Source organism: Phytophthora ramorum, assembly GCF_020800215.1.
Source record: "Phytophthora ramorum isolate Pr-102 chromosome Unknown Phyram_PR-102_s0002, whole genome shotgun sequence".
Taxonomy (NCBI): domain Eukaryota; phylum Oomycota; class Peronosporomycetes; order Peronosporales; family Peronosporaceae; genus Phytophthora; species Phytophthora ramorum.
This window is the reverse complement of record NW_027150648.1, coordinates 4,563,462-4,585,561: the sequence shown is the minus strand read 5'-3', so window position 1 is coordinate 4,585,561 and position 22,100 is coordinate 4,563,462. Positions and strand designations below refer to the sequence as shown.

The 22,100-nt window shown below is 57.2% G+C and overlaps 7 protein-coding genes across 7 annotated transcripts; 5 read left to right on the top strand and 2 right to left on the bottom strand.

Annotated features, from left to right (window-relative positions):
• Nucleotides 1-438: 438 nt before the first annotated feature.
• On the bottom strand, nucleotides 439-4,502 carry KRP23_2858 (ABC transporter G family member 32; the record flags this gene model as incomplete). Its single annotated transcript, XM_067887637.1, has 3 exons — nucleotides 439-656; nucleotides 1,645-3,283; nucleotides 4,242-4,502. The coding sequence occupies 3 exons, from the start codon at nucleotides 4,500-4,502 to the stop codon at nucleotides 439-441; spliced, it is 2,118 nt and encodes a 705-aa protein (XP_067750212.1).
• A 419-nt stretch (nucleotides 4,503-4,921) lies between these two features.
• Nucleotides 4,922-5,968, top strand: KRP23_2857 (uncharacterized protein; the record flags this gene model as incomplete). The annotated part of the gene is made up of 1 exon (XM_067887636.1): nucleotides 4,922-5,968. The coding sequence occupies one exon, from the start codon at nucleotides 4,922-4,924 to the stop codon at nucleotides 5,966-5,968; it is 1,047 nt and encodes a 348-aa protein (XP_067750211.1).
• A 160-nt stretch (nucleotides 5,969-6,128) lies between these two features.
• Nucleotides 6,129-7,252, top strand: KRP23_2856 (uncharacterized protein; the record flags this gene model as incomplete). Its single annotated transcript, XM_067887635.1, has 2 exons — nucleotides 6,129-6,285; nucleotides 6,447-7,252. 2 exons carry the CDS (start codon nucleotides 6,129-6,131, stop codon nucleotides 7,250-7,252), a joined length of 963 nt encoding a protein of 320 aa, XP_067750210.1.
• Nucleotides 7,253-7,811: 559 nt separating this feature from the next.
• KRP23_2855 (Sphingosine kinase 1) lies at nucleotides 7,812-9,602 on the top strand (the record flags this gene model as incomplete). The annotated part of the gene is made up of 2 exons (XM_067887634.1): nucleotides 7,812-8,673; nucleotides 8,740-9,602. The coding sequence occupies 2 exons, from the start codon at nucleotides 7,812-7,814 to the stop codon at nucleotides 9,600-9,602; spliced, it is 1,725 nt and encodes a 574-aa protein (XP_067750209.1).
• A 4,582-nt stretch (nucleotides 9,603-14,184) lies between these two features.
• KRP23_2854 (Creatine kinase, flagellar) lies at nucleotides 14,185-16,542 on the top strand (the record flags this gene model as incomplete). Its single annotated transcript, XM_067887633.1, has 1 exon — nucleotides 14,185-16,542. The coding sequence occupies one exon, from the start codon at nucleotides 14,185-14,187 to the stop codon at nucleotides 16,540-16,542; it is 2,358 nt and encodes a 785-aa protein (XP_067750208.1).
• Nucleotides 16,543-16,962: 420 nt separating this feature from the next.
• KRP23_2853 (Crinkler effector protein 5) lies at nucleotides 16,963-18,696 on the bottom strand (the record flags this gene model as incomplete). Its single annotated transcript, XM_067887632.1, has 2 exons — nucleotides 16,963-17,842; nucleotides 18,281-18,696. The coding sequence occupies 2 exons, from the start codon at nucleotides 18,694-18,696 to the stop codon at nucleotides 16,963-16,965; spliced, it is 1,296 nt and encodes a 431-aa protein (XP_067750207.1).
• A 1,568-nt stretch (nucleotides 18,697-20,264) lies between these two features.
• On the top strand, nucleotides 20,265-22,003 carry KRP23_2852 (Sphingosine kinase 1; the record flags this gene model as incomplete). Its single annotated transcript, XM_067887631.1, has 3 exons — nucleotides 20,265-20,781; nucleotides 20,842-21,018; nucleotides 21,081-22,003. 3 exons carry the CDS (start codon nucleotides 20,265-20,267, stop codon nucleotides 22,001-22,003), a joined length of 1,617 nt encoding a protein of 538 aa, XP_067750206.1.
• Nucleotides 22,004-22,100: the final 97 nt, after the last annotated feature.

The window sequence follows — 22,100 nt, the reverse complement described above, 5'->3', positions numbered from 1 at the left end:
TTTTGCGCAGGTGCCTACTACTGGGTAGTATGCGGGTATATGTTGATTGGTCACGCAGAATGCGGCATCTCCCTTCACAAGTGCGATCCTAACGTTGAAACGAGCTGGGTCGTCCGAGATCAGCTCTTCGGAGCGACAGCAAGAAGAAAGTATGACCGAACGCTGTACTGGGCTTCAAGAACGATGCTGCTGGGCTATCAATACCGACACGCTTTTCGGCATCTTCGTTGAAGTCACGGGCGTGCTCTTCAGTTCGTCAATGCTGGCAGCAGAATCGAACCAGAATGACACCACAAACAGATCTTGAGTCAGAAGATAGACCAGTAACACCATCTGACGAATAATGATATGTATTTCGTGGTTACGACAACTTGAAGTACTTACCTAACATGCAAGCATGAAGCTTTGAAATCACACTTCGACTCGTCTTTCGACCGCTTATCTCTTGAGGTGGCTCACGAACTTGAACGTCAGGTAGATGGCGACCTGCACCACCGCCCAGATCACAATGAGCCCAACCATGAAGGTGTACTTGCTGTCCGGACGGAAGTCGTAGATACTCTCGATGTAGTGCGTCACCGTCATCTCCGTCGTCCCATTTCCTGAAGTCACAGTGATAATTTCCTGGTTGTCGCCGAACTGCACGCCAACAAGAGCTGCTAGCGAGTAGCTCGACGGCATCAGGTACGTGAACCACTTGTAGCCCGCCTTCATGGCCGTACGCGGCAGCAGATAGCCCGAAAAGAGGTTCAAAAGGCAAGATCGCACCCACCGCCACGTTCGCCACCTTCTCGTTCGGCATCAAAGCAGACATCCACTGCCCGATGTACGTGCACGCCGACGTGTACAGGTAGAACACGAACAGGAAGAAGAAGAAGTCGCCCGCGTTGTCGCTCCAGCCCACCAGCCAGTACTCGATCGTCACGAACAGGATGATCACCACAATCAGGTATGGGACCTCAGCGAAGAACAGGGACAGACTGTACGGCAGCGGACTGTAGTAGTTCGACATGCGCTCACGGTAGAACACGGCGCGCTCTGCACACGTCACCTCGATCACCGTCATGAGGTTCGTCACGCCGATGAAGTCCATACTGTTGTAGATGAGACCGATGTGCGAGTTGATACGCTTGACGCTGTCAGCCGACAACTTGTAGAAGGTCGTGCCGAAGATGATGGCGAAGATCGGGAAGAGGAACACACGCATGAAGTTGTACTGCGGGTTGCGCCAGTACGTGAGTCGCTGCTTGGTCGTCAGCGCACGGAGCTGGTTGGTAAAGCCCGTGGCAATCGGATCGTAGTTGAGCGTCGAGTGACGCACGAACTCGTCCGACACCTTGCACACTTCGAGTGTGCGCTCACGGTTCTTCGCACACAGCTCGCTGTTCTTGTACTCGATCGAGTAGTCCTTCACGTCGCGACCGATACCAGCACCGATCACCTCCAACATGTACGTGGCCGGGTTGTATTGAGGACGAATCTCCTCCGTGCCAGGAATCGACGCGAAGTACTCGAGCATCTTCACCGAGTCCACGCCCAAGTCGCCGAAGTAGGCCGTGAAGCCACCCTTCTGCAGCAGCAGAAGTCCGTCGAAAAGCTCGAAGATCGAGATACTCGGCTGGTGGATCGTGCACAGCACCGTACGACCCGTGCGTGCGATCGACTGCACTCCACGCATGACGATGAGTGCTGAGCGAGCGTCGAGGCCGCTCGTCGGTTCATCCAGGAACAGGACGCTAGGGTTCGACACCACCTCCACACCGATCGTCACGCGTTTCTTCTGCTCCACCGACAGACTGCCCACCATTTCACCGGCGATCGAGGTCAGCTCCAGCAGCTCCAACGTCTCGTGCACCAGGTTCATGCGCTCTTCCTCCGTGAAGTTGGGCGGTAGCCGCAGCTTTGCGGAGAAGACCAACGCTTCGTAGATCGTGGCGGCCTCCGAGTGGATGTCCATCTGCTCGCAGTACGCCGTGATGCGACTGAAGATCGACGGGTCCTTCAGCTCGCCGTTCACGTAGATGTCGCCCACGATGCGGCCACCGGTCTTACGCCCAGCGATCACATCCATGAGCGTCGTCTTACCAGCACCCGTCGCTCCCATGAGCGCCACCATGCGGCCAGGCTCGAAGTGAGCGGTGATCTTACGCAGCAATTGTCTCTCCTCGCCCGACGGCAGCGTCACGTAGTAGTCCAGGTCCTTGATGCACAAGTTCGTAGGGGTAAACGGGAGACCGCCACCCTTGACCTTCGTCGATCCGATGCCTGGCTGCGCAGCTGATGGAGTGCTCACCTCAACGTACACGTTGTGCGAGCTCTCCTCCTGCATGGCCTTCGCACTCACCCCCTTGAACTTCTCATAGCGGATGTAGTGCAGCGCCAAAGCGTTGAAGCTCGTGAAGGCGAAGTAGTACACGATGAGCACGGCAACACCGAACCAGATGTAGCCCGTGCCTTGCTTGATGGAGAAGCTCTCCAGCTGCGCCTTGCTCACTGCGTCCGAGTAGCGGTCGCTCGAGAACTCCGACAGCATGTTGGACCGTAGCGCCCACGAGATCGGAGAGAACCAGTACATCCAGATCCAGTAGTCCGGGATCAGGTCGGCCAGGATGATGTTACCCGAGAACAGCAGGAAGAAGCTCACAGAGATAGCAGCTAGAGCCTGGCCCACCGTGATACTTGGCGCGAGCGAGCTCAACATGGTCATGTAGGCGCTGATGGCGTGCTGGAAGCACAGCAGCACCAGGTAGAACACGATGTACTTCTCGAACGTGCGCGTCAAGCCACTCATGAAGTAGAAGAACGTGCCCAGGACGAACGAGACGGCCATATTCACGGGAATCTGCACCACACTTTCAGCTATCGCGTACGACGACGTACGGAAGAAGTTGCGAGGCCGTTGCTTGTAGAACACCTTCCGCAGCTGGAACGAGATGGTGATCTGTTGCCACGCCTGACGCTGGAACAACGCGATGCTGAAGAAGATCATGCGCAGGTAGTACGTCGAGCTCACGTCGAAGTAGATCATCCCCATGACGAGTCCAATAATCAGCGCCTCCGTCAGCTTGCCCCACAGTAGCGGGGGGTCCCGCAGCCACACGAGCTTCTGTCGATTCAGTAGCAGCATCGTGCTGGGCACGAAGGCCAGCCCAAACTCGGACGTCTGCTTGGAGCGGGCCAGGTTGGCCACGCTCTTGGCCTTCTTGAAGTCCTCCGCGTTCTCGAACTGGTGCTCGTTGAAGCCCTTGCCGATGACCTCGTGCGTCTTCCGGTAGATGCTGGACTGGCAGAAGAGGTTGTTGAAGTCTTCCGACGACACTGGGAGGTCCTTGGTCGGGATGCTGCCGTTCGCGTAGCGGTGGCCGCGTCCCGACGTCACCTCAATGAGGAAGTCAGCAGGATCCACACGAGGCGGACACGTGAAGCCGCGCTCCTCGAAGTAGTCGAGGATCTCGGTCCGCGGGCCATGGTACATCATGTGGCCCTCGTTGACCATCAAGATGTCGTCGAACATCTCCACCACCTCGGGCGTCGGCTGCAGCAGTGCAATGACCGCCGACCCGCCCAGCGTCTTGCACCACGTACGCAGCGACTTGATGATGTCGAAGGTCGCGGCGCTGTCCAGCCCCGTGGAGATCTCGTCACACAGGAACAAGCTCTGGCCACCCACCAGCACCTCGCCGATGGTCACGCGCTTGCGTTCACCACCACTCACTCCTCGCAGCAGGGCGTCCCCCACCACCGTGTCGGCGCACTCGTCCATGCCCAAGATCTGGATGAAGAGCTCGGTCCTCAACGCGGCGATGTCGCGCATCTCCTCCGGTTGGTCCTCGGGCAGCCCGTTGACGCACATGTCGGCGAACTTGAACGTCTCCCGCACCGTCAACGTGGCGATGTGGTTATCCGTCTGGTCCACGAGACCGGCCAGCTTGATGAGGTCGATCTCGTCCCCCCTCAGCCCCGAGTAGAGGATTTCTCCCCCGACTTTGGTCTTTGACGAGCTTTGGAGTTTGCCAGCTAGAGCCTTCAAGAAGGTCGACTTGCCTGAGCCAGGGTTGGCCAGGATCAACGTCAACGAGCCAGGCTTGATGACCCCACTCATGGGGTGCAGCGCGTGCTTGGTGACCATGGCAGGTCTCTTCCAGGGCGTGAAGATGCCCCGCAGATGGGACCCCCACCGTGCCGTGGTCCTCCACGGACGCGGGCACTTGCACCGTGAAGGACAAGTTCTCGAAGCGCACCTCGGGGGTGGGCAGCTGGATGTTGACCTTCCGTGACAGGTGGTCGTACTTCTTGTAGAAGCGCTCGAGGCCCCCGTTGAGCATCGTCTCGAGGTTCTCGGCCCTCAGCGTGCTATAGCGACTGCCCATGGTGTCGCGGTTCTGGGAGTACGGGTCCTGCAGGCTGCGGAAGTTGAGCGAGCGGTAGACCTCGGGCACGTCTCCGTCAGCCTTGGCAGCCTCCGGCTGGAGTAAACTCGTCTTGGCGCCTTCCTTGGACATCGTGCACCGCGAATTGGAAAGTGAACGTGGTGGGACGGATTTGACAAGATGTTGAAGTTGCTTGAGCTGGCTTCTGATTGGTCAAGAACGACTTTTAACGCCTATATTTTAATCTGTTCGACAAATTTATTATGCGCCGGAATACGTCTGACAAATAAAATAGTTGCGTCTGCCGACATTTACCGACATGCCCATCACCGTTCAAGATGGGTTCAACAGTGAGTCATCCGAAATTCCAGACAGTGTTTATGCGGCCGATTACTCGCCACAATAAAGACCTTCAACGTGACCTATCGCTCCGGGTGGGCGACATAGTGGTTTACCCCGGAATCACGGCTTGCGGGAAGGAAGACCTGTTTGACTGGTGCGTGCGACTGCAAGCCATTCTTCAAATACCTTTCGCCTGCGCAGTCGCCTCGATGAAGCTGGAACTGCTGCCAGTGGAGCTTGTCGAGGCCGTTTGCGGGTTCCTGACGGGCTTCGACGCCTTTGAGTTGTCGCACACGAGCACGAAGTGGCTGCGTTTGCTGTCCGATGGCTGGGCGTGGCATGTGCGATTGGTTCACGGCCCTGCTCCTGCAAACCAGCAGCATTTGCTGCACACTTGGAAGCGACGGTACATGCTGGCCACGTCCATGTTGTTCCACGGGTTGGGCTCAGACGACAATGACGAGCTGGCTCAAGCATCGTACGCGTGTGTGGAGTACCCCCCGCCTACGGAGTGGGGGAGGTTCCGATGGAGACACTTTGCCTTGCGGACACTACACGGAGAGAGCTTCAGCTTCGACGTTTGGTTTTGTCTCTTGTCTGTGCAGACAAAGTCTGTCTACCCCGGCGGCGTCATCTTTGGACTGCAATCGGAGGAGCGAGATACTCTCGACTGGCCAACGTACCACCAGCAGTTCATCGTGGTGGACTCCAAGCGCAGCTTGTACTGCTCGGTACTGGACGCCAAGACAGCAGTGGCGAAAGACCTCCAGTATCACCGCTGGTATCATCTCGTGCTCAGCTATGATCGAGACCTTCAACGACAGATCGTGTACCTTGACGGCGAGAAGGTATGGTCCACATCTGGAGCTCTCCATCGTGAGTGGCACCATCTTGTGCACGAGCAAGTCGGCACGGGGTACGTGACAGCAGGTGGGGGCGACTTCCCTCATCCAGAATTCGTCGGCTGGTACGGGTTCCACGGCGTTCTAGACGAGTTCCGGTTCTGGAGCACAGTGCTACTGGAAGACGATGTTCGCCACCTTGCTCGTGGTGGGGCAATGTCGACGACGAAGACGTTGTGTGGGACGCTAAAGTATCCAGGGCTGCGAGGACCCCAATCCGGTATTAACGTGGAGCTAGTGACCTGCACACGACCAGCGGAAGGACGGCCCGTGGAGATCATCACCTATGGACCAAAGGGTAACACCGTACCGCTCGTCAGAGAAGCAAGCCGCTCCCGTGCCGCCTTTGCGTAGCATCAAAGTTGCAGCGAAGATCTGTATTTCTATTGGCTGGCTAGGTTGAAGTTGTTTTGTGTGGCTCACACAAATATTCACTTGAAGTCGTTCACCTTGCTGTCGAGTTAATCTCACTGTTCGTAGCCAGTTGGTCACACAAAACTCGAAGATCAGTACTATGCCTCTAGCCGCCCGCATTGTTGGCTCCTTCCAGGGTTCAGCTCTACTGGTGTTCAATCCAGACATGCGCAAAGAAGATGGGTTCAACTGGTACGTCTATGCGCCGCAAAAACTCGTCATGGTGCGGCGGAAACGCTCTAGTGTTCGCACGAGAGGTCCGGCACGAGACCTCACTTTCAAAGACCCCACTCCTGCTCAACGCACGCTGCCGACTCCAGCCAAGGAATTGATTTGCCAGGATTCATGCGCCAAGTCGAGAGCCTTCTGGTGCTCGCCCTCACTCTCGTAGCACTTACGAGATGTGGTGTGTCTGCAGTGATGTACTCGGTCACGACACACTACGCGGACAAAGACACTTCGTGCGGCGGCACTCCATACAGGATCAACGTCGAGGAAATTGTGAGTGAATGCAGCGGATCCGACTGTGCTGCATCTGTGAATGGCTTGTACGATGGCGTTGCCTCGTCCACCTGCACCAGAGACTACCAGAATGAGATCTGGACGCAGTTCGGCAGCTCTGTGTACATCCTGAACGTCATGTACCACGACAGCGAGTGCTCGAATTTCGCGTACGCGCGGGCTTATCTTGCGGATGGCGAGTGCCAAGTGGAATCCACAAGCGCTTGGTACACTGCCAAGCTTGAAGCTAATGGATCGGCGACTCTGCATCACTTCACATCCGATGCATGCTCGCCTGACGACATGTTCATGTCCACTGACCGTGCAACCAAGGAGGACCTAGCTAGCGGCGCGTGTGATTCCAGCTTGTCTCAGTGGTTCACGAACCAAGGCACCACGGCGGCACCTCTAGTTAGTGCCACAACATCCGGCAGCGGTAGTGCTTCCACCAGTGGAACCGATGCGACGGAGGCCACTTCAACCGACACTGCAGGCAGCACAGCATCTACGGATACTACAGACACCCACGACGCAGCAACCAGCCCAAGCACTCCCACGGTGGACGCGTCTTCCTCATCAGGAGATGGCGACTCCGGTCTGGGCGCTGGAGGCATCGCTGGCATCGTCTGTGGCGGCATCATCGCCATCGCAACAGTGTATGCGATTGTCTTCCATCGCGACCGCCCCATCTCGATCACTTGCTTCTCAGCCTCTGCAACCTAACGTGTGAATCTACCTTGACCAGCTTCCCGAGAGGTATTCTTCTTCTTATGAACATCTCGATCGTTTTAGGCATCGACTGCGCTGTTACGCGGCAGCATAATTCGGCTCCCATTGCGCTCTTCTCTGTGCCCGGGTCTCGATCGTTTAGCTCTGTTGCTGGTTCATGCTGGGTGCTTGACCGAATTCATGTGGCCTTGTTGGCATTTGCAAATCCCGACAATTCCACATGGATTCGGTAGATGATGATGTGTGCTCTGCACGCCACGGTGGACAGCACGCTCCAGTCCCGTTCGCCCCTGCAGACGTGGCAACAAACCGCCGAACGGATAAGTATAGGAGCCGAGAAACCGACCAGAGTCGGCAACAATAGAAAGCAGACCGGACGTCGACCGACGAAAGCTCAGAGGCAGCCTTACCACATGACCCGGGTGTAATGGCTACAGCAAACCATAAAAACTACAAAGAGACGCCCCAGGTGATCCTCTGGTGGTTGCGGCCAGGAATGAGCTAAGCGAGGCATTCCCCAACTTGCCCCGTTCCGATCACCCCCACGTCCGCCATGTCGCCACTGACGCCGACTTCGCTCACCAACTTGCTCGAGCATCTTCACCTGGAGAGCAGTCAGGCTCCGGACGAGCGGTTTGCGTGGCTGCACCGACGCTCGCAGCACTCGCGGCACCCGCTCGTACAGTTCGACTTCTCTGAGACGCACTGCACGCTGCACATTGTACCCAAGCGACTGCGCAGGAGACCGGACCGCCGTCACAAGTCCGTCGACCATGAGAAGCCAGCGACGGGCAACAGCGGCACTAGCAGCAGCTCGGAAGAAGACAAGCCACGAGACCCGATCTTCATGGAGCTCAAGTGGGAGGAGGTGCTCGGCGCCCACCTGCAGACAGCGTGCGGCCAACCGCTTTGTCGACGATCGATCGTGCCACGCCGAGTGTACTTGCTTGCGCTCTATGCGTGCCCTCCCGAGGGGCTGCTGATCGATGAGAGTCGTCAGCGTAACCACCACCACAAGGATGATCTGCCTACGAAGCGCAGTCTGCGGGAATGGACGTTCCGGTTCTACGGCGACGAGATCGACCGAGTCACTCAGTTGCATCACGCGCTGAACAGGTTTGCCGATCCTCGTTGTACTCTGGAAGATATCCACAGTCAAGCGCTGCTAAAGCCTGACGAGGCCATCTCCAGACCGCTTCGGAAGTTCCGAGTGCTTATTGATCCTAATGAAGGATCCGGCTGGGGTCTACACAAGTACGAGCAGATTGTGGCGCCAATGTTTCGAGTCGCTAACATCGAAACGACAGTGGAGGTCACTGGCGACGCGGAGCGGGTTCGTGAGCTTGCCAAACAGCTCCCACTGGATCACTTCGAGGTCGTCGCCCTCGCTGGAGGAGACAGCTTCCTGCATGAATGTAAGTCCGTGAGCTTTGCTCAAAGAGATTTCCACTGCCACTAATGCTGTTCCTTGCGTTGTGCAGTCATCCAGGGATTGATGGCAAGGCCAGACTGGAAGCACGCGATCCGACAGCCTCTGGGCATTTTACCCATCGATAGCGGATCGTCGAACGGACTAGCAGCCTCCGTTTCTCACCACAACCACGAGTATTTGGACGTGGTGAGTGCAGCTTTCGCGCTGGTCAAGGGCCGGGCGACCGACCTCGACATCACTTCGGTAAGCAACGGGACCGAGACGCGCTATTCGTTCCTCAAACTCGAGTGGGCTCTGTCGAAAGGAGACCAATCCGCTGTGCCTGCTCACACCACCGGAGTCCTCGGAGATCTACGCCACACGATGTCGATCCGTCGGCAGATTGCGCGGACGCCAGCGTTTTCTGGTAGAATCTGGTACCTGCGCCAAGACGCCGATGCCCAGCAACCTCGTAGATACTTACAGGAACATGCCGATGAAGACGAACAAGCTCCTTGCCAGGATCTATTCTCCACTGATCTCGGTCGTGGAAAGTGGATGGAGCTGCAGGGCCCATTCCGTAGTGCGTGGGTTACCAGTACGAGCCACGCAACCCCCTCCGCGTTTGTTGCTCCCGGCGCACAGCTGGATGATGGTTATACCTACGTCACTGTGATCGACGGCACCCACCCGCGCAGCGAAGTGTGGCGCATGCTGTTCTCACTGGAGTCTGGGCGGCATCTCAAGCGGCCAGCAGTTCAGCAGATCGGAACGAGAGCACTCAAGCTGCAGCCCGCGCGTGCGACTGACCGCTTGTGTGTTGACGGACACCCAATGTCCGGGCCATCTCTGATTGCGCAGGTACATCGCGGTCTGGCACGGATAGTCGCTTTACCTCGCCAACGACAGAGAGGAGTCACCTACACCGGATGAACTCGATCAACAACAGCTTGCACATTCAAAATTGTTCATTACGCGAGATCATGTTGTAGGTTGTTACTCAGGGAGCAAGCACTTGGGAAACAGAGTTCGCGCCCTAAAACCCCAGCACCAGAAGCCAGTCGTTGTCCACGCTGCCACCCGACGGAGGCGTGAAGTCCACGCGAGTCACGTTGGCAGGGACCTCCACCGTTGACGTCGAGTAGTACTCACCGTCACGAGGAGAGAACCAGCGAGCAGTTCCCGATCGCTCCGACCCGTTGCCGACTTTGAGGCCGAACGAGTCGCCGTGGCCCGTGTACACGTAGAAGCGGTTGCGGGTCTCCGATGCCAGCACAGAGATGAACCTCGTGCTTTCAAACGCGTTGACAGCAATGTCGGTGTATCCGCTGGGACTCGAGAGGAGGTGGCGGGCGGGTTCTAGCTGTTCGAGTTCGTTGATCGTGAGGTTTTGCAGCGGTTTGGTGGTGTACTGAGCCTGTTGCCCCGCCTCAAAGAAGAGATCCCTGCGCCACGAACTCGTCGAGTTTTCACCCGACGAAGGGGAGTAGTAGTCGCTCTCACGAAGCAGGTCTGTCTTGGGCTCGTACATTTGCCAGACGCTGTTGGCACCGTAGGTATAGCCAGCGGCACCTCCGTAGACGCCGCTGTACAGCCCGGTTCGCACCTGTGATGCGTTCCAAACCATAGGCTGGTCGGCGTCTAGGTTGTCGTGCGCACCTTCGTAGTGGTTTTCAAGGTCAAGTACAGGGCCCGTAAAGCCGTCGCGCATGGCGGCAATGAGCTCGTAGTTCTTGGTCGAGTCCCACGTCTCGTACGGGGTGAAGCCCCCAAGCGCGTCGGGCGTAGCATGACCCGACTGCACTCCATCAATCGACACACGATCCTCCTCCTTTGGGAACATGAGGTGTCCGTAGGCCATGGGCGTGCTCACAGGACGCGCGATCCTACCAGCGGTGGGGTGGAAGATAATGATCGGCTCGTAGCCTTTCCCAGTCTCGGCGTCCTTCACACCGGAGCGCATGCTCACCCAAAGGTGAGTCGTGTCCTCGATAGGACCCAGGAGCGTGGCCGGGTCCACGTCCGGGTTGGCAGCGTACGAAATCATCGCAGCAGTCGTGTTGCGCACCCAGAAGCAATTGGTGTCGCCGCCGAGGATCTTCGGTAGTCCCGGGTAGCGCTCACCGACATATTTGCCCCATTCGTAGGCAGTCGACTCGTTAAAGAGCGACTCCTTCGTACCATGCCACGCCCCGCTGATCCAATTCCCCCAGGCAGGCACAAGAGCGAGGAGGATACCGTAGCTTGCGGCCAAGTCGGCAGTCCAGTCGATCAGCTCGAAGTAGGCTTCATTCGGTTGCGTCGTGTCGGAGTTGTTGAATGGCAAGTCTCCGTAGAAGTTGGGGTGCGTGGTGCCATTGTACGCGGAGACCACGACAGTCAGCACCACGTTGTAGCCCTGCTCAGCGCGGGTACGCAGATAATAGTCGATCGACGTCTTGTTCAGTCGGTGCGTGAGCTCCCAAGCCGTGTCGGCCTTCCAGAAGAAGGGTTCCTCGGAGGTCGTGCGATACAGATAGCGGCCGTACTGCGGGGCGGTGATGGCGAGGTCGTGCCAGGACGGGTCGGCCAACGACGTGCTGGCCAGACCTGCGAGCGAAACCAGACTGGTAAGTGCGGCTTGGATCTTCATGAGTGGTGCGAGACAATTGGTGCTCGAAGCAAGTCGAAGAATGGGTCGGGTAAAGCATTCTAACAAGGTGAGAACGCGCGCTCAACTTCATCCACGACGCTAAGATTCGCACTCGAGTTGAAGTGGGAAAAAGGCAACTATTGTCTTTATTTCCACATCTTCCGTTCATACGCCCGACACCAAGTGACAGCACCAGCGACCGACATGGGCCATGGCATCGATATACTTCGTAATTGAAGTACCCCATTAAAAGGGAGGTGCTGTGCAAGCAGGCAGGTAGACTTGCTTCGTATTCCTGCAGCATCCTCCGGCTTGGAAGCACGCGCTTCCTGAGAGAATGGATAACGCAATTTGTGATGACTCGGGGCAGAAAAGTATCTCTCTAGTTGCACCCGATCCATGCCTGATTGCTGTCGTGGTTGAAGGCCTTCGCTCGTGGGGTCACGTGCCGGAGGATTGGTACCGGTTGATCCTTGCCGCTGGAGCAGTTTCCTTTGGACGAGTACATGCATCAACCGTACAGCAACACGCAGAGTGGAGCAGTGAATGAGATAGCTTCAACCGTTCCACTGCTTTTGACAAACTTTGTAGCTTGGGCGTAAGAATGTTTGGGCATCGCCTTTTGCGCTTCAATATCCTCCAAGTGAGCAGTGAAAGCGAATTCAATGGGCAACCTCATTCTTCAATTCGCCTTCAAGTTCGCCCAATGAAGGCCGGCATGATAATAGTGTCCTTAATTGGGCTGACCAGCACCAGCACTGCGGTGGCCACCCCTTCGTGGCATGATCTTGCTATCACCGCCCCGCAGTATGGCCGCTACCTTTATCGCACCGCTTCCGAGGAGCCTTTCTTCTGGCAGGCCGACACAGCTTGGGAACTCGTGCACAAGCTGAACAAGACCTCCATTGACTTCTACCTGCGCACTCGCGCTGAACAAGGCTACAACGCGGTGCAGACCGTCGTCATCTCGGAGAATAATGGGACGACGCGTGCTAACTTCTACGGTGACCTGCCGTTTGCCAACTCGGACACGACGCAGCCGAATGACGCGTACTTCCAACTGGTCGACTGGACGGTGGAGCGCGCCGCGAGCTACGGCATTTTGATGGTTCTTGTCCCTGCTTGGGGCAACTGGATCAGTGGTGGTTGGCACGGAACCGAGGAGTCCCTCTTCAATGAGTCGACTGCCTACGAATGGGGCAAATACGTCGGTGAACGCTACCCTGGTCTACCGAAGATTCTTGGAGGTGATACCAATTGCTTGTGGGCGCGTAACCTCATGGCTGCGAGCATTTCGTATTCGGGTAACCCGGACGTGGACCCTGCTACACTTGTGGGGACCATCGAAGACACGACCCACCTGTGGGTGAGCATGCGCTCTGGTGTGAAGCATGGCGAAAAGGCTCAGGGATACGAGCCAGTGATCCTCTTCCACCCTACCGCTGGTAGGATTGCAAGACCCGCGAGCACTCCGATGGCGTACGGCCACCTCATGCTCCCCAACGAGGAAGACCGCGTGTCAATCGATGCGGTACAGTCAGGTCACGCTACGCCTGAATCACTCGGGCCATTCACTCCATTTGAAGCACGAGACTCGACCAAGAACTACGAGCTCATCGCAGCGATGCGCGATGGATTCACTGGCCCCGTCCTCGATCTGGAAAACCACTACGAGGGTGCTCACTACAACTTCGACCCAGAGTATCCGATCTGGAACGCTTCGGAAGTGAGAACAGGTCTCTACAATGGCGTGTACAGTGGAGCTGCAGGGTTTACCTACGGTGCCAATAGCGTGTGGCAAATGTACGAGCCCCGCTCCGATCTGCTCCGCGATAGCGACTACTACTCCCCTTCGGTGAACCAAAACGCCTCAGGATCTTGGCGCATTGACATTTTCTTCAAAGGAGCGACGCAGATCCAGTACGTTACCAAACCGCTGCAAAACCTCACGATCGACGAACTCGAACAGCTAGAACCCGCCCGCCACCTGCTCTCGAGTCCCAGCGGATACACCGACATTGCTGTCAACGCGTTTGAAAGCACGAGGTTCATCTCTGTGCTGGCATCGGAGACCCGCAACCGCTTCTACGTGTACACGGGCCACGGCGACTCGTTCAGCCTCAAAGTCGGCAACGGGTCGGAGCGATCGGGAACTGCTCGCTGGTTCTCTCCTCGTGACGGTGAGTACTACTCGACGTCAGCAGTGGAGGTCCCTGCCAACGTGACTCGCGTGGACTTCACGCCTCCGTCGGGTGGCAGCGTGGACGACGACTGGCTTCTGGTGTTGGAGTTCTAAATGTACCTGGCCATGGGCTAGGATTCGTATTGCTGCAAGTTTGCGTAAATGAAAAGCTTTGATGCATGGGTTTGTCCTGGCAGACTTCGGAGCTCGAGACAGTGTAAGGTCGTCAACACAAGCCTCCAGGACGTTCACTTAAAATAGCAAGCCATATATAGGCAGTTTTTACTTGTCCAAACAACACTTTCTTTTATTCGATTGAGTAACTTTGACGTTCAAAACGGACAAGGTTCTGTGAAACGACGAGCAATTGAACGGTAAGACGCCATTCTCCAGCAGCAACCGCCACCTGCAGCTGTGTGGCAATTGCATCGCCGGCGACCAGAATTGACGCAGCCAGCAAGCGCAGCCGGTAGCTCTGACGCCAGCACACATGGTGGTAAACTCGGAAGTCGCCAGCTTTAGAAAGCATACAAAAAGGCAACTGAATGTAGCCATCTGAACCGCCACCCCCGAATCGCCGCCGCGTCGGCTCGCGTTGCGATCTTCCTGGCCGCAAAATCAGAAACCCCCGCTGGCCGTCCACGCCATTCTGCAGTCGGAGCTCCAAGCCGCACAAGTCTCCAGCACCCAAAGTCTCCACCATGGCCGAAGACGCCGCCACCACACCCGCCGCGTCGCCCAACAAGCTGGCGCAGAAGCTCTCGTCGGCGCAGCTCACGGACGCCAAGATCACGGGCTTCCCGCAGTTCACGCCGGCGCACCGCTCGCTCATGGCCAAGCACCTGACGCGCGAGGTCTACTCGCAGCTCAAGGAGGTGCACACGTCCACGGGCTACACCTTGGAGCGCGCAATCCAGACGGGCGTGGACAACCCGCACCTCGGCGTGGGCGTCACCGCCGGCGACGAAGAGTGCTATGAGCTCTTCAAGCCGCTGTTCGACCCCGTGATCGAGGGCTGGCATGGCTACAAGCCTGAGGACCACCACAAGTGCGACATGGACCCAACCCACGTGACGAACGGCAAGTTGCCGGACGAGTTCGTCATCTCCACACGGATCCGCGCGGGCCGCAACATCCGCGGGCTGCCGCTGCCGCCCGCCACGTCTCGCGCGCACCGCAAGGACGTCATGAACCTGCTACAGTCGGCGCTGGGCGCCATGAGCGACGACCTGTCCGGCAAGTTCTACAAGCTGTCCGAGATGTCCCCCGAGGACGAGCAGCAGCTGATTGTGGACCATTTTCTCTTCCAGAAGCCGGGCGGCGGCACGCTGCTGGAAGCCGCGGGCGCCGCGCGCGACTGGCCGTCGGCTCGCGGAATCTTCCACAACAACGACAAGACGTTCCTCGTGTGGTGCAACGAGGAGGACCACATGCGCGTCATCAGCATGCAGGACGGCGGAGACGTGGGGGCCGTCTTCGAGCGCTTCTGCCGCGCCATCAAGAGCGTCGAGGAGAGCATCAAGGCCCAGGGGAAAGAGTTCATGTACAACGAGCATTTGGGCTTCATCGGCACCTGTCCGTCCAATTTGGGCACGGGGCTGCGCGCCAGCGTCATGGTCAAGCTGCCCAAACTGACGGAAGACGTGGCTCGATTCGAGAAGATTTGCGCGCTCTTGCACTTGCAGCCCAGAGGCACAGCCGGGGAGCACTCGGCGTCCGTCGGAGGGGTCTATGACGTGAGCAACAAGCAACGGATTGGCCACTCGGAGGCGGAGCTGGTCCAGACCATGATCAACGGCATCGCCTTGTTGATCGCCATGGAGCAAAAGCTCGTGGCTGGAGAGGCCATTGACGCTCTGATCCCGACGGAAGCGGCGACCCCCGTGGTGATTGACGCCGGGCCGCCGCTGGTGGCGTCTCAGACGAGTATCGCCGTGCTGCCGTCGCACGAGGACAACTACCCCGTGTTTACGCCCAAGCACCGCAGTCTCATGGCTAAACATTTGAGCAAGGAACTGTATGACAAGTTGAAGGACAAACACTCCAGCAAGGGGTACACGCTGGACCAGGCCATCCAGACAGGCATCGACAACGCCCACTTGGGGGTGGGTGTCGTCGCCGGCGACGAGGAATGCTACGAAGTGTTCAAGGAGCTGTACGACCCGGTTATCGAGGGCTGGCACGGGTTCAAGCCCGAGGACAAGCACCACACGGACATGGACGTGTCCAAGCTCGCGAACGCCGACAAGATCGACAACGCCTACGTGCAGTCGACGCGTGTGCGCGCCGGACGCAACATCCGTGGACTGAGCTTACCGCCCGGAACGACGCGTGCCGAGCGGCTGGAGGTTGAGAACCTTGTGGCGACGGCGCTCTCAGCGCTGGGCGACGAGCTCAAGGGCAAGTACTTCCCGCTGAGCAGCATGACGAAGGAGGAGGAAGACCAGCTCCAGCAGGACCACTTCCTCTTCCAGAAGCCCGGAGGCGGGACGCTTCTGACTGGCGCCGGTGCTGCCCGCGACTGGCCTAGCGGTCGTGGCATCTTCCACAATGACCAGAAGAGCTTCTTGGTGTGGTGCAACGAAGAGGACCACATGCGAGTGATCTCCATGCAGAGCGACGGAAACATCGTCGAGGTGTTTGCCAGGTGGGTCAAGGCGGTGACGGCCGTGGAGGAGAGTATCAAGGCCAACGGCTACGGCTTCATGCACAACGAGCACCACGGGTTTATCGGCACGTGTCCGTCCAACCTGGGCACGGGGCTTCGAGCGAGTATGTTCGTCAAGCTGGAGAAGCTGGGCGCCGACCCACACGCACTCGAGGCCATTTGTGCCCCATTCGGTCTGCAGCCTCGGGGCTCGGCAGGTGAACACTCGGCTGCCGTGGGCGGCATGTGGGATATCTCCAACAAGGCGCGAATCGGCAAGTCGGAGGTGGAACTCGTCCAGACGATGATCGACGGCGTCGGGAAGCTCATCGAGCTGGAGAAGGAGCTGGAGGGCGGCAAGTCCTATGAGGACGTGCTGGCATCAGTGGGCGTCACGCCTCACGCACATTGAAGTCGTCTGTAGCCGCTCGAGCCAAGTGGGGCTGATCGCGAAGCTCCTTGCGAGTTGCTCGCGGCAACTGCCAGGCGTTGTGGGAATCTATTGAACAGCCAGCGACCAGAGCTCGGGAGCATTGTACGCCGCGCGAAAGTTCGCCTTTATCTTTTATATTTCCACGTTCAATATATCCACCTCCGCTCTTGCCCGTGCCTGAACTGCTACTTCAGTAAAGCTAGTGGTGGAATGAACGTTTCCTTACAACACGATGGTAAACACACGCATTCAAAGTCAAACTGATGCTCAAAGGAAGTCACGCACTCGCTACCAAGATCACAGCAGCTACAGGAACCAAGAGCTATTCATCTTCCGACAGCATGGCGTAAATCTTCCCCGCAACGACTTTCAAAGCCCCAGGATTGCCCGACGACATCATCACCACATCTCTTTCCAGTTTCCCATCCACACTTCTCGAAACACTTCCGTCAACCCTTCGACGTCCATGAGTGCTTCACCTCCGACGTAGGCTCGAGCCTGACCCTGCCGGAAATGATCTCGCTTCGCCTCGACAACACACACGCGCTTACTGCCGCGTTCAATGACAAAATCGAAAGTCACCTGTCCGTGAACGCGATTCCCGGAAATGGTCACCTGATCCCAGATCCGAGCGTCTCCATCGAAAAGCGTACACACACAGGTGAGCACTGGGAGAATGTAGTGCTTTCGTTCGTTGGCACACAAGCTGGATCCCAACGCTTCGGTCAACATCGCTAGGTATTCCTGCACCACCTCGAGGTTTTCATCCGGAATGGGCTTCCACAGTTGTTCATAAGATCCCACTTGTACGATGTTGTTGACTTCATCGTAAGGAAAATCCGTTGAGGCCTCAGCAGGATCGCTCTTAGCTCTCTTGTTGCTCTCAAGAAGATCGTTCAGCACGTCCCATCTTCTTTTCCGAGCCGGATGTGGTTCTTTTGCAGACTCCCGACTTTCCAGGTCTGGAACAGCCACGAGCATGTGAATTGCGCCATCTTCAGCGTCCGCGTCGTCTTCTTCTGGGAAGCCGAACACAGCGTTGCTGAGACGATAGGCTACGTGCATTTTATTCTGATGGATCTTCATGATATCGTCTCCTTGCACCAACTTGTGCACGTCGTTCGACTTGAGCCATCCGCTGCCGTCTTTCTTCTTAGCGACCCAGAGCGTCACGTCTGCAGCTTCACACGGGACAATGGACGGATGCTTCTCCTTGAGCAGGTTGATGAGATCTCCGACTTTCAGAAAACTCTCAATCCTCGCGGTGACGATTTTCCCGCTTCCAACGGCCAGACACAACTAACGACTTCATTCTAGCGGCAGCAAACAAAAGCAGCAAATGAGAAGACGTTGCAGGCAAGATGGTTTCTGACACTGTTCTTTGTAGTCTCCAATTATCAACCCACAGAATCTGCCCACCATCACAAATTTTTGCTCAACTGCCATGGCGGCTATGTGTACGACTCGGTTAGCTCAGCCATTGAAAACTAAGATCTAGAACCCGGAGTTTCTCGGTGCCTCAAACTCGTTTCACCATCAAGCTTCCGCGAGGAAGCACCCAGCCTCGAGTCGCCTGATTACGGCAGCGAAGACGAGATCTCAACAAGTCAGCATAAATATCTGTCGTATTTATTTTGCCAAAAGCCTCTAAAACGTCCTTCACGACGGCGACTTCCCATGGTCGTCTGTCGACTGCTCTGCGTGCCACCTGGCGTACGGGTGCCGGCGACATCTCGGCTTGGCGTAAATCTCGGGCGACGGCGGCGGAGACGACGAGAAGCCGCTCCAGATGGCCGACAGCGCGCATACGGCCTGCTGCCGCTCCAGTCTCGGGTGCGAGCGAGGCCCACGCAACGGGAAGCCGCTGCACGGAGGCGGAGAAGCTGGCGACTCGTCGCTGGACGACATGGACGACATGGACGAGCAGCTGGACGTCGTGTGGCAGCATCTGCGGCGGTGGGCGCCTCTGTGTCGGTCTCTGTCGTCGTCCATGGCCTCGATGCGCTTCTTCCACGACTGCAGCAGGCACGGGAGGCCCACAGCGTCGTCTGCTCGGTTGCGCAGACGCTGGCGGAGCTGCTGGAGGCGGTCGCAGAGCGAGTCTGATGGGGAGTCGGGGGCGGGTGTGGGCATGGTCTGTGAATGTCGGGTCGGGTCTGGTTCGGGTCTGTGCTGTTTGGGACGCAATGCCGAATGGAGGGATGCGTCGCTCTTCTGGAGGTCCAGCGCTGTGCAGTGCGAGGAAGGAAGGCGAATGGGCTTATTGGTCACTCGCGTTCTTTGTGCGAAAAGCAGGAATGATGGTAAGTTTTGAGACTTGGGGTCGGGTATAGTCGGTTTAAGTGCATTGGGGCGAACTCGATAGCTTGATGACGATTGTGGTCGAGCGATACCGCAGCGCCAGGACAACAAACAGATATTCTGTTGTTTTCGACGGGATCGCTATTATGTAGTGTTGGTAAGCATGCGCAGCTTGGAGCCGATCACGGCAAAGCAGCTTGAGCTGGGGCGCCGACGAAAACCGTCAGTTTACGCTGCTTTTTTTCGAGGACGTAAATGGACCAGACGGCATGCATTCGCAGCGAATGTTGGCTCGGGTTGAGTGATGCCATTGCCCCAACGCAGTACATTGCACATGTTGCGTCGTGGCATTGCGAGATCAGCGCGCTATGCTAGCGGGTCGAAATAGAAATCAGCTCACGCTCCGGCCTGAGGCTCACCTGCCCAGCTCGATTTCTACTCGCCCACATTCCTGGGCCTGCAGCTCTCTGCGAAAACTCTTCTCCACGCACGCCTTGCCTCAGTCTTGATGATCTTCGAGAAGGTGGGCAGGTGCCTTCAACGCGCGTTCCTTGGCAAGTTTTGGACCAATTTTTGCTCTTTCGTCGCAGAGGTGAAAGGGCTCCGCCAAATCCTCGAGGCATGCTAACAACCGTTGCCTTGCCAGCTCGATGTCGATGGCATCTCAACTTCGCAAGCGTCCCGTCATAGTGCTATACTCGCCAACAACGCGAGTGCTCCTGCCATTTCCGAAAGTTCCGCCACGCGCAGCAAGAGAAAGCAGGACGAACAGCGCAAACGCAGAGCCAAGTCCCTCGCGTTCTCAGATCAGTGGACAAATACAAATGGACATGGCGTAGGATACCCCCACGTTCGTCAAACAGGTAAGGACAGCTTGCGTACTTCTACAATCTGGCAGACGATCGAAAGGACAGCACCGCGAGACTGCAGCGTTAAGCTCTCCGACAATACAGCAGCGACTTCGACGCGATTACTTTGGCGACAGCGTAAAGCGGGATGACGATGGCGGCAGGTCCACCGCCACTTGATCCTGGCGGATCGGTATCTTGGAGAGCGGCAACCCCAACGCACAGTTCACGCAGGCAGCCCTCAAGACAACATGCCGCATTTCGTCGGCGCAGCAGCTTCTTCCGCTATTGTCGAGCCAAAGCCCGCAGGTTTGTTTTTCCTCGCGTTGATAATCGTTTCTCAACGGATATCACATCTCACAGTGCTATAAGCGTGATTCATGTTGTTCAGTCGTCATGCATTATTTCAGGGTATGTGTTCTCAAAGCTTCGCCGTGCGATTGGTCCCGTCCGTCTTTCTCAGCACGTAATCACATACAAACGGCAAGTCAAATTATCCGCCGACTTAATCGCTCGTCACTTTGCAAGTTGCTCCAAGACCTCAAGCCGTCCATGTCGCTCTCCAGCCCCAGGCCGCTCTCCTCGCTACTGGCCGAGCTCCAGCTCGAGCAAGTGCACAAGTCCATGTGGCGCGGAAGCAGCCACGAAGCTGTGCACCTGCGCCTCTCGCCGTCGCATTGTGTCGTGGACTCGAAGCTGCAGCCGCTGAAGTTGCCGTGGGGCGACGTATTGGGCGCTCACGTGCTCACAGCCGACGGGGAACATGTGCAGGCACATCTGGAAGTTAATGCTGTCAAAGACGAGGACCAGTTCCTCTTGGGGATCTTCGCCTGCGTGTGCAAGAGCCACAAGCCCAAGACGTTGAAGAAGAGAAGACTCAGCGAGTTCTTCTTCCGCTTCAGCGGGAAACACATGCAGCACGTGCTGCAGCTACAGAAACTCCTCAACTTTGTGGCGGACCCGAGGAACCAGCAGGTCGTGCAGAGTGCAGAGAGTCTCGAGACGTTGCAGGTGCAGGAGACAAGTCCACGCAAGTTCCTAGTGCTGCTGAACCCAGTTAGTGGAGCAGGTAGGGGGTACAGGTTGGAAAAGAGTGTCGGGTGGAGTGTTGAATTATTGATTCTTGCAGGTCGAGCACTACAGATTTACGAGAACAAGGTGGCGCCCGTATTCAAGTTTGCCAATGTGGACGCGGAGCTCAAGGTCATGGAACATGCCAACCATGCCATGGAGGTGGTCATGGAAATGCCTCTGGGCGTGTATGACTGCGTCGTTGCTGTGGGTGGAGACGGCAGCCTCTATGAGAGTACGTTAGGACAGCTACAGGTTGGGTTTGTGAGGCTGATGGTAGATTTTGGATGCTTGCAGTCGTGCAGGGGTTGATGAAGCGGTCAGACTGGAACGAGGCGATCCGACAGCCGATCGGTATCATTCCTGGTGGGTCGGGCAATGGTCTGGCCCACTCGATTGCACACCAGAGTGACGAGAAGGGCAAGCCGGTGAACGCTGCGTATATCCTGGCCAAGGGCATGCCGCACGACCTTGACATCACGTCGGTTCGCAACGGGAAGGAGACGACGTACTCGTTCCTGTCCCTTGAGTGGGCTTCTATCGCTGATGTGGATATTGGTTCCGAGAAGCTGCGGATGCTGGGAGGACTTCGTTTCACGGTTGCATTTGTCAACCAGCTCGTCTTTCAGAGACCGGAATACCCGGGGAAGATTTGGTATCTGGAGGAGGGCGAAAGTGAAGAGCCCGCACACTACTTCGAGACACACGACCCGAAGTCGACGGATCGCCCGACGATGGACCTGTTCGACGGTGAAGGCCAAGGCCCTCCTAGCGCTACCGAGCCTGAAGAATCAAAGGAGACTGCAGATGACCCAGAGAAGACTGAGAAGGCAGTGACAAAGGGCGGCAAGTGGAAGGAGCTGGGCGGTCATTTCCGCATCGTTTGGGTGATGAACGTTTCCCACGCGGCTTCCGACGCCCACATTGCCCCTGGCGCCGAGTTCGATGACGGATTCAACTACATCACGTTCATGGACGGCGCGCACTCGCGCAAGGACCTGCTCGCGATGATGCTGGCCATCGAGACGGGCGATCACATGGACAAGAAGGGTGTGCAGCAGGTGCGTACACGAGCGTTCAAGCTGGTGCCGGAGCGGTCTACAGACCTCATGTGCGTGGATGGCGAGGTGGTGGACGGCCCCTACCTGGAGGCACAGGTCCACCGTGGCCTGGCTCGCATCATGGCCGTTCCTCGCTGGGAGAGCAAGGACGACAACTGATAGCTGCTACACGATTGAGTAGGTCGACAAGCTGCGATGGATTCGGTGGACTGGTCCCGTCTTGTGGTGCGTTTTCCAGCAGCTAGGCCCCTTGAAA